General features: G+C 40.3%; 1 protein-coding gene across 1 annotated transcript in view; it reads left to right on the forward strand.

Moving 5' to 3' along the window:
• The window catches only part of PITPNA (phosphatidylinositol transfer protein alpha), a 53,818-nt gene extending 37,774 nt beyond the window's left edge, over positions 1 to 16,044 (forward strand). The window contains exons 7-12 of the mRNA XM_072138139.1: positions 978 to 1,061; positions 2,716 to 2,793; positions 3,642 to 3,752; positions 6,145 to 6,267; positions 9,162 to 9,228; positions 10,706 to 16,044. Of these exons, the coding sequence (XP_071994240.1) occupies positions 978 to 1,061; positions 2,716 to 2,793; positions 3,642 to 3,752; positions 6,145 to 6,267; positions 9,162 to 9,209 (444 nt within the window). The 3' untranslated portion in view covers positions 9,210 to 9,228; positions 10,706 to 16,044. The remainder of the gene's footprint in view (positions 1 to 977; positions 1,062 to 2,715; positions 2,794 to 3,641; positions 3,753 to 6,144; positions 6,268 to 9,161; positions 9,229 to 10,705) is intronic.
• Positions 16,045 to 18,613: the final 2,569 nt, after the last annotated feature.

Genomic DNA, 18,613 nt, shown 5'->3' on the forward strand with positions numbered 1-18,613 from the left:
AGTCAGAAATTATGCTGAACCGACAGAATTGTGTCCTAATTTTCTGGTGTAAAGTAAGCCAACTAATAGAAGGTGCAGAGTACAAGTACAAGTACAGATTTATCATCCAGCTCTAGAGACTTATATGGTATATCTGGTGCAGAATAAAACCGTCTAGGTGAACTCTGCACTGTCTAACCTTTGGACACTTTTTTATAAATCTGCCCCATTGTTTGTGCTGGCATGAATGCTGAACACCGCATGTAAATTCAATTCTGGCAGCTCAGTGATCGGAACCCGACAATCCAGCCAGCACACATGATGAGTTTGACTGATCAAACTCGATCACGAGTAACCAGTATGTACAGTATGCAAGTAATTTAATGTTTGTGGCCCATTTCAGCCGTGTGGAGATGGGAGGAGCCAGACGGCCATGCCGTAATCCTTGCGGGAATTGGACCTGCGCTATCTCTTGTGGTGCGGCCCAGCACGTTCACAGTATGGTGAGACACTCTCTGCTCACTGCACCATGACCGTGCCATTAAAACGCTTGTGTGCATGAGGCTTAACTTTTTCCAAGCTAAGGAGATTGGGCTCTCCAGGGGGTGTAAAGATTGAAATCGCTAGACACTTTATCAGGCTTCTTCATCTCTCAGCTGTCAGGGGGCACAAGACAGAAATCTGATTTATACAAACTGCTTAATACAGGATGAAAGGCAGGGGAAAAAGGAGACTTTTTTCTTTTAATAAGCTTTTTCACAAAGTTCACTATTATCTGCATTATTATTTATTTTGTGCACTATTGTTAAAAGTTACGTTACACTTTAAGTGGACTTTAACCTAGTGATAGACTGTGAACACCAGGTGGCGCCTAACTATGTAAGGAAATGGCATTGCTTTCATAATTTTTATAATTGCTCATTGTCAAAATTAGTTCCATGTTTCTTTTCGCTCTCAGAAGCTTCACTTTACTCATGACCTGATGCCTTTTTCTTTAGGTACATAAATTAGAACCAGACGTCTGGAAGAATGTGGAAGTAGTGCAAATTGATATCGGAGATAGACATCAGGTTCTCTCTAAGGTTGGTATGAGAGATTCACAAACGTCTAGGAATGGCCAGTATACATTATTAACTTATCTCTCCTATATTTTTCTATTACGTAGTAGATTAACTTGTGTAAATCCAGATGCAATGGAATGTATCTGCAAATCTGAAGTTATTACACAGCATGAGCTGCATGTACTACATGGGGATTGTGCTGTATATGCACTGTAGATTGCTGTGGAAGTTCGACACAAAAAAGCCTTGTCTGATATTGGCCTAAAATTATATTAATTATATCATTTTAATTTGGAAAATAGTGAACATGTTTAGTCATGTTGGACATCATTCTGTAATAACAATGGTGCTGTAGGCAGTAGAGTTGCCATTGCAGTCACGGTGAGACCTATGTTTTGTCACATCTCAAGGCCAGTTTCAATTCAACGTAATACGGAAACATTGGTGTGCCCCTATTACTACTGTAAGTCACTCCATGCCCTGCAAGTTATCAGGTCAGTAAGGCTACATTCACACTACAGTATGGGGGATGTATATGCGGCCGATATATGTCCCCCATACACTTCTATGGGCTGACAGCATCATACGGGAGCGGTACGGTGCAACACACGTGCGGCACCGTACCGCTCCGTAGCCCGTATTACGGCGCCATGGCCATATATCGCTATGGAGAGGGGCAGGGGTGAGCTGCGCTCACCTCCTCCTCCTCTCCCCGCGCGCTGCCGCGTGCCCGCCATGCTACGGTGCGGCGGGCTCACGGCAGTGTGCATGTAGCCTAAAACTGTATCGCGTGGCAGTAATACTGGCGTACAGATACTCCTATTACGCTTGTGTGACCAGGGTAAATTATTTGTGCAAATACTGATAAAACTATTCAATTCATAGATTGAGGATCACATATTCATATTGGTTTGGTGGGATCGGATTGTTGAACGGATCATCTTCATGGAGAGAGAATTAATCTTTTACAAAGACAGTATGAAATGTACCAGCTGTTTCACAGTTGCTTATATGGTTTACTTTGCGCAATTATAGCGCTTACAGGTGCTTTTTGGGGGGTTTTGGATAGACTTTTGCTTTTTTCGGGTTAATACATTTACAGTCACTTTGTTTGAAAAAAAAAAATGCCTAAAATACATAATACATGTTGATACATTTCACATATATCTACAGAATAGGATAGGGGTATCTGCACAAGTTGCTAAGGTAAATGCCACAGCCCAACTCTACGCCCAGTTGGAGATGTAGTAAGGAGGATTATAGTTGCGATAGAATTGCAAATTTATCGAGGCTTGTACACAAAGACGCGCATCAATAAATCCCCCTTAATGGGTGACATTTGTCAGGATTTGTATGCCATTTTTGTGGTGTACAAGCTCTGAAATATAGCCTGCATCGTTGAACCTTTGTATGTTATTGCACATCTGTAAGTCTTTTGATGTATCCACCAAGGCAAAGTGGGGGGGGGAGTTCCATCATATAGTGATGCATAGAGCGCCACCGTATGATAAATTCCCCCTAATGAGTTTACGTAAAAACTAAGTAAAACATGTTCAAATGATCCATATTTGGATAAAGAAATTACTGTAGTTTTGCCATGGAACATGAAAAAATGTGCTTTGGCCCAAAAAACTGGTAGATTTTATTCATTCTTATTTTTTTTTTTTCAATATAGGATTATAAACCAGAGGAGGACCCAGCAAAATTTAAGTCTATCAAGACTGGACGTGGACCCCTAGCTCCTGATTGGAAGGTAAATATTTGTCTGTATGTGGATCAGGAATATGCAAAAGTTTCCCAAAATGTTCATGGATTTGGGTGCACTGATGTATTTGCCAAAACAGGTGATGAGTGTCTTGTTCTCATTATGTTGGCTTCATAAACTGAAACAAAGATGTTGGATTTATTGTGACAAGTTCACACGTTCAGCTTTTCAGATGCAGTTTATGAAGACAAAAGCAGGTGGGGATTATAATGTGTGAGATAATATCATTAAGAAAGCTGTTTCTCCTTTTCACTCCAATCCTGGTTTGGACATCAAAAACTGCATTTGAAAGACTGAACATGTGAACACAACCTGAGTGATATGGTTGGCCATGCCCTTACTGCTATTCAAGCATAATTATCACAAAAGTAGTCAGAGCAACTTATAAATGGCCAATAGGCCCCAAAAAAATCAAAAGCCTTTCTGTAATCCAACATAACAAGATGACAATAAGGAAAAACTTCAGAAAGGGGGACATTTATTAGAAGTGTCTGAGGTAAAACTGTTTTAGTTGCCTTGGGCAACCAATCATAGCTCCGCTTCAATTTTATTAATTTATTAGGTATGGGGAAATGAAATCTGAGCTCTGATTCGTTGCCACGGGCAACTAGAACTGTCCCATATTCAGACCATTTTGATACATCTTCCCAAAAGTGTTTATTTGCACAAATCTGTCTTTCCATCACATACAAGGTCTCTCTCACACCCATGAATTAATAAACACCATAATTATCTGCCATGCTGCAATATGTCTGATTATCAGTTAGGGTTTTCATACTGCCATAACGCTTGTATAAATTGTGCTTGTCTAATGTTATATACATTACTTCTTATAGAAAACCCTGGCACAACGAACAGACATGCCCCATATGTGTGCATACAAGCTAGTGACTGTCAAGTTCAAGTGGTGGGGCTTGCAGAACAAGGTGGAAAACTTCATCCAAAAGGTAAGTGATGGTGCAGTGTCAGTCTAAGGGGCGTAGTACAAATATATTTTGGAAGCTCACGTTTCGTAGATTACAGTATTCACCTTCATGTTTGCATTCAAGTTTTCTAAAGGTCCTTTCCTTTTTGTGCCCCTCCTTTTGTTCAGTTAACGCCAGGCAATTTTTTTCAACTAATGGGAGGATCACTCCATGGGATAACCCTTCAATAGAAATGGTGGGGCTGTAAAATCGTTAAAAATGGGAAAAAAATTATACAGTGCCATAGGAATATATGTATAAAAAATGGACTGCCACAGTTCCTGTGTATATCATGTATCTCAAGTTCAATCATTTATTTTTAGACCTAAATGAGAAGGGATTAGCATTGCTTTGTCTGTGCAGCATAAGATTATTAAATAGTGTATCATATTATTGGGGCTTTGCATACATTGTAAGTCTCTAAAAAGTTTTTCCAAAAAAAAGGAAATGGATGCCAACATATACTTATCTACGTATGCAGTTCCAAAATGTATAGCATCAGTTTGTAGACCTGACATGTCTGCAAATTGAAGGTTATGGGTGTGTAACAGTTTGCCTCATAATACATTTTTATCATAGACATATGCCTGATATAGAAGCATTTGTTCAAAATTTAGATCCAGCCCGATAAAAGGATAAAACGGTCTTTATTGCAAGTTATTGTGGCATCCAAACATAGGTAACAGGTATTAACAGGTTAACAGATTATCTTGATACCTCTTACCCACATTTGGATGCCACACTAACTTGCAATAAAGGCTGTTTTATCCTTTCATCTGGCTGGATCTGAATTTTGAAGGAATGGTGCTAGTATACTTTGCAGCAAAGGGATCAGTGCTCATGATCGGAGGAGCCACGTGGAGGAGGGGGTGAGCTGGTGGTTTGGACATTGTTCTATACCTGATATAGGCTGAAAACATTCCCAACACATTGCATGTTCTGTGGACAGGTCACCGCTGGTCCAGTACCTGAACTTATCAAAAGACAAATGTCTGGTCTAGGGCAGAGGTGTCAAACTCAATTACACTGAGGGCCATATTAGCCCAATGGTTGCCTTTAAAAGGCCCCTTGCATACAACAGTATCGGGGAGTTGTTACGGCCCCCATAGAGGTGTATGGCACCCTGTCAAGGTGTCTCGCCATGACCTAGCCAGAAGGCTGCACTGCAAAATATACGACATATCCTATATATTGCCGTTTTTACGGCTCGGCTTTCAATGTAAAAGGAAGGGGCAAGGAGCGCTCACGAACCCTCCTTCTCCACCCTGCCGTGTGCTATGCACAGGTTATGACCTGGGTGTTTTGGTGCTACATCTGAAAGCTGATTCAGGTTTTTAAATACTGCAGACCTTGTGGGCCCCCTTTTAAGATTCCAGTTTTAGAATGAAACATTCTGTCTGTGTAGTACAATCCTCTTTAGATTATCGGGAACGGTGTGCCAGGCATTAGTGACTGGAGGAACAGTAAAAGCTACTGTATTGTTGTAATGTGTGAACAGCAACGTTTTGATCCAATTATTATTTATGTATATATAAAGCAAAATATATATGCAAGTTTGCTTTGCCTTCATGCCATTGTGCGTAAAAATAATAATGATGAAAAAAAAAAAAATTAAAAGAAGTATAAAACCATTTTAGTCTACTCACTTGTGCAAAGCACTAAAATTGCACAACAAATCCTCAATGTGTGAACACTGATCTATCTATCTTGTCCATGCTCCTTGTCACCAAAAACTGGTGCTGTTGCTGGACCCAGTTTGCCCGCCACAGTTCTGCCTGCTGATAGCTGACTAGTCGGGTCTCTTATGCTGAGTTACTGAATGTGATCTCTATAAATCTTTGTATGGGGGAAGGCTTGCGGAATTGCTTGAAACGGACAACCTCATTTGTGTTCTGTTCATACAGTTTCTACACAAGGAACTTAAGAGTATTTTCTATGCCAAAACTCCTGAAAAAAACTGCAGCAAAAAGTTTACAAGACATTTGTCTGTGTCAGAAAACTATATTTATGTGAATACACCCCTGGGCCTCATTAACACCCTGGTTCACCCAGGGTGGATTCCGGTCGAAGCCCCCACCCGATGGTGAAGGGACGGGAAGTGAGTGCCCCTCTATTCTTCCGGAATGCAGATTTCCCGTGTGCTCTGCACTTTGCTTTTCTATTACACAGATGTGTTATAACGTAATCCTAAGGCAGGATGTCCTCTTATTTCTTGTGTTGTGTAGGAGAGTTTATTTGGTGACATTTTTAGGCAGTAGTGTCTGATTTATTATATTTTGGGAACAGTGGAGGTTCCCTGTTAGGATAAACTGCATTGGTCTTCCCTACTTCATAGAAAAAAAATAATTCATATTATCCTTTTCTTTTTTTTTAGCAAGAGAGGCGGTTGTTTACAAATTTCCATCGGCAGCTTTTCTGTTGGCTGGACAAGTGGGTGGAGTTAACAATGGATGACATTCGCAGGATGGAGGAAGAAACCAAGAAAGAGCTTGATGAGGTTGGTATCTCAGATCTTGCTTTGATGATATGTAAAAGTTAGAATTACTTACCATTACCATTCGTTTTAACGGTTTGGTGTTTTTCTACCAGAAATTTAGCTTTATTATTGCAACTTAAAACGTAGTTAAAAATAGTAGCAAATTGTAATCCAAATGGGTTAAATATAGATCTGGATAGTCTGTGATTCTTTTTTATCTACCTTAAGAGAGCATGTGTTTATTGGGAAAAGAGTCTCTAATAGAGGTTCCTATATCACCAAACTGAGTGGCTTAAATGGAACCTGTCAACAGGATTTCACATATCATTTATAATGGGACCTGCAGCAGAATGACATTAACCATATACAAACATGGTTCTTTTTTGAGAAATCACATTAAGTAAAGTTACCCATCTCTATTCAATTTCTTGAGCTCGAGTCAAGGCTTACAGAAGTTGAATAGAGTTAGATACACTTTCTAAAACGATTTCTCAAAAACAAAGCGGCAAAAACATGTATGTGTTGTCAAAAATTAGACTTGTAGCAGCATGTTACTAACAGGTTATGTGAAATCCTGCTGACATTTGCACTTTAGTGCTTTACAAATGGAGATGACTGTAACAGGCTTATAAAAGAACAAGACTAGCACCACCTATGGCAAGGAAACATTTAGCTAAGAACATGAAAATTATATGTAATATCACCGAAAAACAACATGTTTAAATTGGCACCAAAAAATTCTGAGGAATCCTGAGCTAGTTTTAATACGTGTGGGGCTCTTGCCAGTAGGGCCGGCGTTAGTCTGCGGCAAACTGGGCATTTGCCTAGGGCCCCCTGCATGTGAACGTTTGTGTGCAGTGGATGTAATGCTCTTTTAAAACCCCTTGGTTGAATGTCCGGGTGAAGATATTTATCATCTATCTCCTGTGTATATATCCGTTATCTATCTCCTATAATTTGTCTGCTGCATATCTATATATCTGTCTAATCCTTGATCTATCTAGCGTTTTGTCTATTTATTTATCTATATATCTTCTATACACCTATCTATCTTCTATCTATTATCTATCCATCTATCAATAGATCTTCTCTCTTTCTTCTACTCTACATTTATCTCATATATACACTCACCGGCCACTTTATTAGGTACACCTGTCCAACTGCTCATTAACACTTCATTTCTAATCAGCCAATCACATGGCGGCAACTCAGTGCATTTAGGCATGTAGACATGGTCAAGACAATCTCCTGCAGTTCAAACCGAGCATCAGTATGGGGAAAAAAGGTGATTTGAGTGCCTTTGAACATGGCATGGTTGTTGGTGCCAGAAGGGCTGGTCTGAGTATTTCAAAAACTGCTGATCTACTGGGATTTTCACGCACAACCATCTCTAGGGTTTAAAGAGAATGGTCCGAAAAAGAAAAAACATCCAGTGAGCGGCAGTTCTGTGGGCAGAAATTCCTTGTTGATGCCAGAGGTCAGAGGAGAATGGACAGACTGGTGCGAGCTGATAGAAAGGCAACAGTGACTCAAATCGCCACCCGTTACAACCAAGGTAGGCAGAAGAGCATCTCTGAACGCACAGTACGTCGAACTTTGAGGCAGATGGGCTACAGCAGCAGAAGACCACACCGGGTGCCACTCCTTTCAGCTAAGAACAGGAAACTGAGGCTACAATTTGCACAAGCTCATCGAAATTGGACAGTAGAAGATTGGAAAAACGTTGCCTGGTCTGATGAGTCTCGATTTCTGCTGCAACATTCGGATGGTAGGGTCAGAATTTGGCGTCAACAACATGAAAGCATGGATCCATCCTGCCTTGTATCAACGGTTCAGGCTAGTGGTGGTGGTGTCATGGTTTGGGGAATATTTTCTTGGCACTCTTTGGGCCCCTTGGTACCAATTGAGCATCGTTGCAACACCACAGCCTACCTGAGTATTGTTGCTGACTATGTCCATCCCTTTATGACCATAATGTACCCAACATCTGACGGCTACTTTCAGCAGGATAATGCGCCATGTCATAAAGCTGGAATCATCTCAGACTGGTTTCTTGAACATGACAATGAGTTCACTGTACTCAAATGGCCTCCACAGTCACCAGATCTCAATCCAATAGAGCATCTTTGGGATGTGGTGGAATGGGAGATTCGCATCATGGATGTGCAGCCGACAAATCTGCGGCAACTGTGTGATGCCATCATGTCAATATGGACCAAAATCTCTGAGGAATGCTTCCAGCACCTTGTTGAATCTATGCCACGAAGAATTGAGGCAGTTCTGAAGGCAAAAGGGGGTCCAACCCGTTACTAGCATGGTGTACCTAATAAAATGGCCGGTGAGTGTGTGTGTATATATATATATATATATATATATATATATATATATATATATATATATAGAGAGAGAGAATGTATATATATAGAATGTGTGTGTGTGTGTATGTATGTGTATATATATATATGAATATGTGTGTGTGTATATGTATGTATATATATATATATATATATATATATATATATATATATATATATATATATTAGAATATATATCATTTATCTAGCTATCTGTATATAATCTACTTTATATTTCTGCATCTATAAATCTATATAATCTTTCATATTTATCCTCTATCATCGATCTATCCATCATCTATCTATATCCTATAAAATTCTCCCACAGTCCCATATTACAGATACTTACCTTACTACTGCTTGTAAAGTCCTATTACTGTGCAGGGATAAAGGAGCCTCTTACTGAATGTGACTGGTCATGAATTAGTTTTATTTTGGGGTCCCACTTTTAGTTTTGCCCAGGGCCCCATTTTGTCTAAAATATTTTGTGTTTTTTAGTTTTCTTTTTATTTATTCTGTTTTAAGACTATTCTATGTTTAAGACTTGTATTCTAATTTCAGATGAGAGAGAAAGATCCAGTAAAAGGCATGGTGGCAGCAGATGACTAGCATTGAAGTATTGAGTTCAGTAAGTACAATATTTTCAATGCATTGTTTCCACCCTGATTTTGGTTTTTTTGAAATCTTAGTATAAAAAGAAAAAAAAAATGATATGAATAAATTTATTTTTTATGTGGTTATGTCTTAATGAGGTTTGCAATAAAAGATGTGGATTTTACCTCTGGAACCTGCATCTATCTTGGGAACAAGGGTTCCTCTGACCCACTTCCAGTAGTTGGCTGAACTACACATTTATTAGTCTATCATTGGAGCTCCTGCTCCAGCACTGTAATGGTTATAGTTTAGGCACTAGGCCACTTAAAGATTCACTATCACTGGTATAAGGGATAACCCCTGATCAATGAGATCTAATTCCTGGGATGCCTTCTCACAAGCAAAGGAGGTCTGTTCTTACTAGTTGACTGAAGCGGTAGCTGTGGCTGAGTCATTAATCCAATGACCGCATCGGAAATTGCTGAACACAGCACTCTGGTATCACCGACTCTGTCATAGACAGGTAATAGTATCGCCGGGATCAGCCAAGCGCAGCGCTTGGCAATTTCCAACGTTCCCTCGGTATTTAATGGTGTGGGAGAGGACCTATGACTACAGGCATTGTGATCATGAAGGTCCCAGCGGTTGGATCCCCCTGATTAGATTGTTATCCCATATTCTGTAGACAGGAGATAATACTTTGTATAACCCTTGTTCAAAGAGGACATGTCACCCAGAAATTCGGCACTAAAGTAAGCAGCTCCTAGTGCTAAAACAAACGCAGCAGTGTAACACGGCTAGGCTTATCGTAAACCTCCAATAACACTATCTAACACCGCTGCTTAGTACAGTAGAAACTCCGGACTGTTCTCAAAGCGGTCTGGCATATTCATGAGGGGGCGGGATTGGGGGCGGTGAATGCCATATGATGCGTGGCAGTCACGCCGAGCTATGGAGAGAGCTCCTAGTGCCAAATTTCTGGGTGACAGGTCCTCTTTAAGTAGGGAGACAACCCCTGTAGGTGCTGTAATGTTGGCCATATTACTTGTTGTATTTAAAGGAAACCTACCACTTGAAGTGGTAGGTGTAAGCTGCAAATACCGAGCACCAGCTCAGGGTGAACTGGTGTCGGAGCTTCCTTTAGTTATTGTCCTTTTTAATGTTTATATCTGAAGCAGCTTCGGCGCACCAAGCAGTTGCGCGCTTGGTGCGCCGAAGGTGCTTCAGATATAAACATTAAAAAGTGTTTAAACCGCGATACAGCGGTTTAGGACAATAACGAAAGTAAGCTCCGACACCAGCTCACCCTGAGCTGGTGCTCGGTATCTGCAGCTTACACCTGGCATTTCAAGTGGTAGGTTTCCTTTAACTTCTAAACGCTATATGATCATTTTTCATTCACATTATCTTATATTTATATTTAGATTAGAATAATTTTTTTGTTACACTGCATACAAAATATTATTCATTGTGATCTGAATAAGAATTTTTTTTTTTTTAATCTTTTTCAGCTTTGAACCGAAGTGATGGACAGGAATATCCTGTAGTCCGGTCCTGAAGAATAGCTCACTTCTAGATCAAGTCCACTACCTGTTTTTGCAAAAGATTTGAACCCCTCCTGTAGTTTACTCTAGGCACCCCATAATATTGTGAGCTGGTAGTCCTATAACAAGCAAACGCTATGATTCTCCTACCTGCGTGATGAAGGAGCTCACTCCTCAGGTGCATTGTGTATATACTGTATTAACAAAGCCCTAAGCTCTTTTATTTTCATTGCCCCCAGACAGTCTATCGAGCTTCTCTTTAATTTAAATGTCACATTTAGAAAGAGAAACAAAAAAAAAATACCCTAAAACTAATGTCTTGTGATAATTGTGAAATGCAAATAGTTCTGTTACTACTTTGAGACATGAAGTGCTATCTAAAGCCCTGATGTAATTTTTTGGGATGTACCACAATCCTATTCTTCTAGCAGGACGCCTAAATTTCTGTATGATATGGAGACCTCCATAGCAGAAGTATAGTTTTGTTTTTGTTTTTTTTGCTTTGTAGTCCAAGATTCTGTGTTGTTTTTTTGTCACAATGATGTAAATAACTGAAAACCTGATGGTTTATGTTATGGTAAGACAATCCGATTTCCCACTTTGCTCTGACATTCCAGTTGTTCCTGTGTTGTAAGCGCATCGCCCCCCCCCCAAAAAAAAAAAAAAAAAAAAATCTCCCATCATGCTCCCACAAGAATAATGTGGATTCTGTTTTCTTCAGATATACGTTCACAAAGTAATGTAAACATGTATATACAGTTCAGCCACAGCTTCATGAAGCTAGTAGAGCATGCTGAGATTTGTAGTTGGACAGGGTTTAGGGTTAAATATTTCTTGAGCAACCAACAGTTGTGCAATAACCCCGATTTTTACAAATTTTTATTATGTTCCATAATATGTTTCTTCTTCAGGTAAATGTTAGATGAGGTGCAGAACAGATCCGTAAGAGTCAAGTAGCTACATAAAAAGTAGAACCGTAATAGAGAAGAAGTGACAATAAAGTACAGATAATTTATTACCTATATATGGAGATATATCAGATGCATAACAGGTATCTTCGAAACATTCCTTTTATAATGAAAATTGAGTAAATTCCAAAACGCGGACTTCGAAAGAAAAACTGTCTTTGATGGTCATAGCCACCAATCAGAGATGAGCTAGCATTTCCTAAACTGCTCTGGTAAAATAAAAGATGTCCTGTGATTGGATGCACCACAATTTTAGGCAGTTTTCATAAATCTGCCCCCAGTAATGTAGATTTATTAAGGTTGTATATCAATTGTGTCATTTGAACAAGGCTTTTTTGGAAATTCATGGGGAACTGCCTTTTATTGCTCATAACAACCACTAGCAACACAGATATTATTTTTCCTTAAGATGTAAGGGATGAAAGCTGTGCTAGGATTGGTTGATAAGGGTAACTTTTTTCATAAAACTTGCAAACTGGCTGTGTTCCTGTCTGTGTTGGTTTCTCTGTTGAAAATATTTTACCATTTTATTTTGTAATTTTATGGATTCTGTGACTATACATGTACTGACAACAGTCAGGCGTCTGAAATTGCTATCCTATCACAGAGCAGTACTACAGATTTGAACGACCCAAATGTTATATTACTCATAATAACCAAAGTACAGCTTCATGGGAAATATAATGAAAGGACTTATCCTTCTCCTTCCTATTGGATTCACTTCCAGTGTTGGGTAAAATAAGGTATTACAAATTGGCACAAAATTGGATGCTTAACAGACAGTCCATTAAAGTCCATGGTTAATTGAAGGTGAACAGAACACCTTCTTTTTATTTTCCAATGCACAGGTGTGAACAGGGCCCTAAAGGGAACCTGTCACCAGATTTTCACTATTAAATTTAATGAGAGGTTCCCATAACTCTAGGCTAAATATCGCCCACACTTTTTTTAGATTAAAAAAAGGCATAGTTCCTATCCCCAGAAGATAAACTTTGAAGTCTACCTGGGGCCCTTCCAGAAGGAACAGTGAGTCACCAGGGGCGTGTGTTATTCGTGCGAGCCGCTGTCTGACTTAACCCATGTCTCCAGCATCTCCCTCGTCCCCCCACCCCTCCTTTTTGCAGAGCAGAACAGTGGATGACGTCATCCAAAAAGAAGGAAGAATGAGGGAGATGCCGGGGTTGTGGGCTGAGTCACACACTGCCTTAAATGAATAACACACGCCCCTTGTGACTCGCTGCTCCTTATGGCAGGGTGCGAGGTCGGCTTACCACAATAATTTTCTGGGCAAACTTTGCATTGTTTTTTAACGAAAACCATTGTGGGAAATAGTTAGCATAGTGCTATGGAAACCTGTAATTAGGTTTATTAGTTTAAAATCTGATGACAGGTTCCCTTTTAAAGGGATTTTCCTTGAGGCCACAATTGTTCTTACTTGTCCCAATATCAAGAAATATTCCACTTTTCCTGTTTTTTGGTATCTCCAGTGGTCCAGTGGTATTCTGTTATTGTTGATGTTTGTCATAAAGACATGATTTCACATGCTCAGAACTTCAGTTTGTTATTATACATGACTTCTCACAAGGAAGGCTACCAATAGACCTCCATATTCACATCATGTGTTAATGGACAACATATCACAGCAGGGGACAGCTGGGTGACCAAAAAATAGGAGAACAAGAATAGAAGAAAATTAGTTGGAAAGGTTAATGGAAACATTTTATTTTTGAGATTTTGGGGTCATTTAAGCTGTTTTATCTCGGAAAAAGGAAGGGCCCCACTAGCCATAGCTTATCCACTACTTAGTCCTCCGATATCAAGATGCCTGCTCAGACTGTGGTTGTAGGATATATATATTTAATAATAAAGTTGGTTTTAATAACTGTAAATAGTGAAACATGTTCTCCATATGTGTAGATATTATAAGGTTCTCAAGGAGATGTGAAAGAAAATCTGTAGGTGGGTCCATGCAGAAGAGGAGAAACTGCCCCTTATTTATTCACTACCCAGCGCATGCGTTCATCTGATGTAATATCACTCCTCACCAAATAGAAGGATATATTTTTGTGAAATGTTATAATTTATAAGCATCGATATCCCATTAGCCATTAAAATAAATTCAACGTTTACCTCAGACAGCATTTCTCATTGCACGCCCGTCTTTTTGATTTGCTTTATTTTGAGTAGACGAGAAAGCAGCTGCTTTTGTATTGTGTATGGGTAACTAAAGCGGATCAATATAAAAAAAAATGAAGGGCATTTTGTTGCAGTCATATAAAATATTTCACCTACTGGCTCCTTTATCCCTGTTCCAAATATCAGTCAAAGACTCTTATATAAATACTTTGGAACGTACAGAGGAAGTTGACCTGGACTTCTACCTAAAGTGAATGTTTGAATATAGTTGTTATTGTCAAAATCCCTTAAAGATGGTGGACCACTATCAGTAAACTTTACCGGGGTAAATGGATAAAATGCAAGACCCTAATAGTGTCACCCATATAGTAGTTGCCCCGGTAAAGTTTGTGTAAATCAGCCAGGACTTCACACAAGACAGGGCAGCAGGACTCGGGACTTCCGGGCCGCTGGTCCTGACGCTTTACACAAACTTTACCAGGGTAATTACTGTATGGGTCTTGTACTTGCTCTGGTCAGGTTTGAAGGGGTTGGCCACTACCACTAAAGGTCTTATGGCTCTTGGGCACCAGCTTCCCTCCCAACTTCCTTATACCCTACACTTTTGGCTCAGTGTGGAAATTTAATATACTGCCTGACATCATCTGCCTGTTAAACTTAAAAGGCCCCAATACACATTGGATAGTTGGCCAGTCATTCCTTGAGGCTATGATCACACATTCAATTTTGATGCAGTTTTTTAATTTTTTAGGGTTTTATTATCATTTTTGCGGTCCAGAATATCTTTACATTACCATTGATGTTACCTGTGGACATAGTGACTTGGTTACACGTGTTCGATGGCTTCCACATACATTTTTCAGGCTGCTGATACTATTGCACTATATCTCTCTGTGTTTTTGTAGCACTATTTTTAGGAGTTGCTCTAAAATATGTTCTTCCAAGCAGGCCCTTTGTATTTTCTGTCTTGTATTGATATTATCGCTGCCTTGGATAGATAATCCAAGAGGAGAACAAAGTTCATTGTACTATATGAGAATGTCACAAATGATGTCATCTATTTCTACAGCAGCATCTACAGGTGTATAGCTGTCAGATAAGATGACCATAAATATGCAAGTAGATGTCATCATATAGATATAGCCATTGGGTAAGGTAAAACTATTTTAGTTGCTTTTGGCAACCAATCAACTTTTATTTGATAGACTTCTGTAAAATGAAAGCTGAGCTGTAATTTGCTGCCAAGAGCAACTAGAACAGTTTTTTCTCAGACACTTGTGATAAATCTCCATTGTTGTTCCCGGGATCCATACTGTATGACCCCTGCAATGTGTTCTTGGGAAATAAGCGAACAATTTGAGGGTTTTATAGCAGAGGAGTAACCAATGTATTCAGTGCCTAACAAGACCCTTCAATAAATTATCTGTAGCTATATCTGGTTTCTTCTCCATATGTGGTCTATTGAAGCATTACACACACATATATGGCTTTCCAAAAACTATAACTTTGGTGATATCTTCAGGGCGAGTTTGGAGCAGGGTGGGGATGCTGGTATTTAGGTGACTGGCTGCTTGACACTGCAAAGGTAATGTTCATACTTTGTCCTATAAAACGTACACTTCTTGTTACCTACATATAAATGGACTGATTCCTGTGTAGATAATAGCAGCAAATGCAATTGTTTCTTTTTTGTATGATCTGATTCACACACAGGTTATACAAATCACATTGGTTCAAGTTCATACGACCACTTTGTGACTTGAACCAAAGTTCAAACATAAAAAGTTAATTGCTTATAGATAAACAACATGGCCGACTTTTTGGCACATCGGACAGCAGATTTTACCATCTACCATGTTAATTAGATTATTTGCTGGTCTTGCCTTAGGATTTGCAATTGTTGGCTGCTGCTTTTGCTTTACAAGGACAGATCCTACTTCTTCTGACAATAGAAACGGATGAAAACCTTACACTTGATGTTCTCAATGGAGACTGCTGCTTTCTTGCCCTGTTATACTTTGAGTAAAACCTCAGCTGATCTTCAGACAGATTCTGATTGTTTGATACCATTCTTCCTTTTGAAATAAGTACTATTTGTAGATTTGTCTAGACTATTATTGTTGTTTCTTTTATGTGAGTTTGTGCCTTTTTTTGTCTAATATTCCAATGCAGGTATATTGGAAATAAATATTCTAGAAGACCTTTGATTTGTTATTGTTTTCTGTTTCTATACGGTTCGTATTCCATACAAATGCATAAGTTATTACAATAGTCTGTCCATAGGATTGGTTGAAATTTTGTTGGGTATATAGTGATACGGGTTTCATACTGTATCCAGCAGCACATTTACATAAGTTGCGGCTTGATCTGTGCATCCATCTGAAGCTGTTTCCACACATGCGTGGTTAATAATTAAGTAAGTATTGCGATCTGTCGGAGACATTCCTTGGAAGCCGTCTATGTTTGGGCAAACATTATCCTGCTGAAAATTGCCAGCTAAAAGCCTCGCGGTGAGAGGCTATCCATGTGGTTGCGGGATGCCCTGCACATATTATAAGCTGTTGGGGTCCCCTTACACTCACTGCTAGCGGAGACCGGCTGTCATTAGTGATGGCTGCCCAGACCACCTCCTGTACCCCTTTATCTCCATGTTACCCACTGATTGTGGTAATATTACATCTTAAGGCTGCATTCACACGACCGTCGAGGGCACGTATGTACGGTCGCAAGCTTGCAATGGGCGCATGGAGCAATACCGTGCAGCACACGTGCGGCTCCGTACACCGGGAAAGGACATGTCCTATCTTTCCCTGTGTTAAGGCGCCGAGCGCCATGCTTCTCTATGGAGAGGGGAGGCCTCCTTCATTGCGGCGATTGTATGGCCGCCCGGCAGGCATACATTCGCGTGACTGCAGCTTTATCCTAAGAGTCCATACCTCTTTTGATACAAGACAAGAGCCTGCTGGCTTTAGAGGCATTGTATGATGTTATTTAATCTGTGATATACTATTACACCCAGGTCCTTTTCCACAAGGGACTCTCCCAGATTTACTCCACTTTGAACATACACTCACCGGCCACTTTATTAGGTACACCTGTCCAATTGCTCGTTAACACTTAATTTCTAATCAGCCAATTACATGGCGGCAACTCAGTGCATTTAGGCATGTAGACATGGTCAAGACATTCTCCTGCAGTTCAAACCGAGCATCAGTATGGGGAAGAAAGGTGATTTGAGTGCCTTTGAACGTGGCATGGTTGTTGGTGCCAGAAGGGCTGGTCTGAGTATTTCAGAAACTGCTGATCTACTGGGATTTTCACGCACAACCATCTCTAGGGTTTACAGAGAATGGTCCAAAAAAGAAAAAACATCCAGTGAGCGGCAGTTCTGTGGGCGGAAATGCCTTGTTGATGCCAGAGGTCAGAGGAGAATGGGCAGACTGGTTCGAGCTGATAGAAAGGCAACAGTGACTCAAATCGCCACCCGTTACAACCAAGGTAGGCAGAAGAGCATCTCTGAACGCACAGTATGTCGAACTTTGAGGCAGATGGGCTACAGCAGCAGAAGACCACACTGGGTGCCACTCCTTTCAGCTAAGAACAGGAAACTGAGGCTACAATTTGCACAAGCTCATCAAAATTGGACAGTAGAAGATTGGAAAAACGTTGCCTGGTCTGATGGGTCTCGATTTCTGCTGCGACATTCGGATGGTAAGGTCAGAATTTGGCGTCAACAACATGAAAGCATGGATCCATCCTGCCTTGTATCAACGGTTCAGGCTGGTGGTGGTGGTGTCATGGTGTGGGGTATATTTTCTTGGCACTCTTTGGGCCCCTTGGTACCAATTGAGCATCGTTGCAACGCCACAGCCTACCTGAGTATTGTTGCTGACCATGTCCATCCCTATATGACCACAATGTACCCAACATCTGATGGCTACTTTCAGCAGGATAATGCGCCATGTCATAAAGCTGGAATCATCTCAGACTGGTTTCTTGAACATGACAATGAGGTCACTGTACTCAAATGGCCTCCACAGTCACCAGATCTCAATCCAATAGAGCATCTTTGGGATGTGGTGGAACGGGAGATTCGCATCATGGATGTGCAGCCGACAAATCTGCGGCAACTGTGTGATGCCATCCTGTCAATATGGACCAAAATCTCTGAGGAATGCTTCCAGCACCTTGTTGAATCTATGCCACGAAGAATTGAGGCAGTTCTGAAGGCAAAAGGGGGTCCAACCCGTTACTAGCATGGTGTACCTAATAAAGTGGCCGGTGAGTGTATGTTGCCTGTGGATTATTAGCCCCCGGGTGCAACCTTTCATTTATTCACAATGAACCTCAATTGCCAAGTGGATGGCCAAACACTCCATAGCCTGTATTGGCCATCTTAGATTTCGCCGCACACTGCTTCCTAACCTGCCAGAAGCCTGTACACCAGCTGGAATGCTGATACCAGTGTTGCATGACTTGCAAGGAGCACTTGCGGATGCATGCTGGGAGGGAGTTTGTTTGTACACCAGAGCTGATCCTGAGTGAGTACCTCTGGGGAACGTTTTTTCATTAATTTTTTTTTTATTTTAGAAATATATGTTAACAGACATAGGATGAAAACCTGGTCTAGTGGATTTAAAAAAACTTACCAACCTAGAATATTAACCTAGATAGCCTAAAGTGAACATACATGTCTTAGAGAAAAGTTACCTAACCAAACCCAAGCAGTCTTAATAGATCTACTACTACCAATGCCACTGCAGTCATGCCT

The sequence above is a fragment of the Engystomops pustulosus genome, chromosome 2, assembly GCF_040894005.1.
Source record: "Engystomops pustulosus chromosome 2, aEngPut4.maternal, whole genome shotgun sequence".
Taxonomy (NCBI): Eukaryota; Metazoa; Chordata; class Amphibia; order Anura; family Leptodactylidae; genus Engystomops; species Engystomops pustulosus.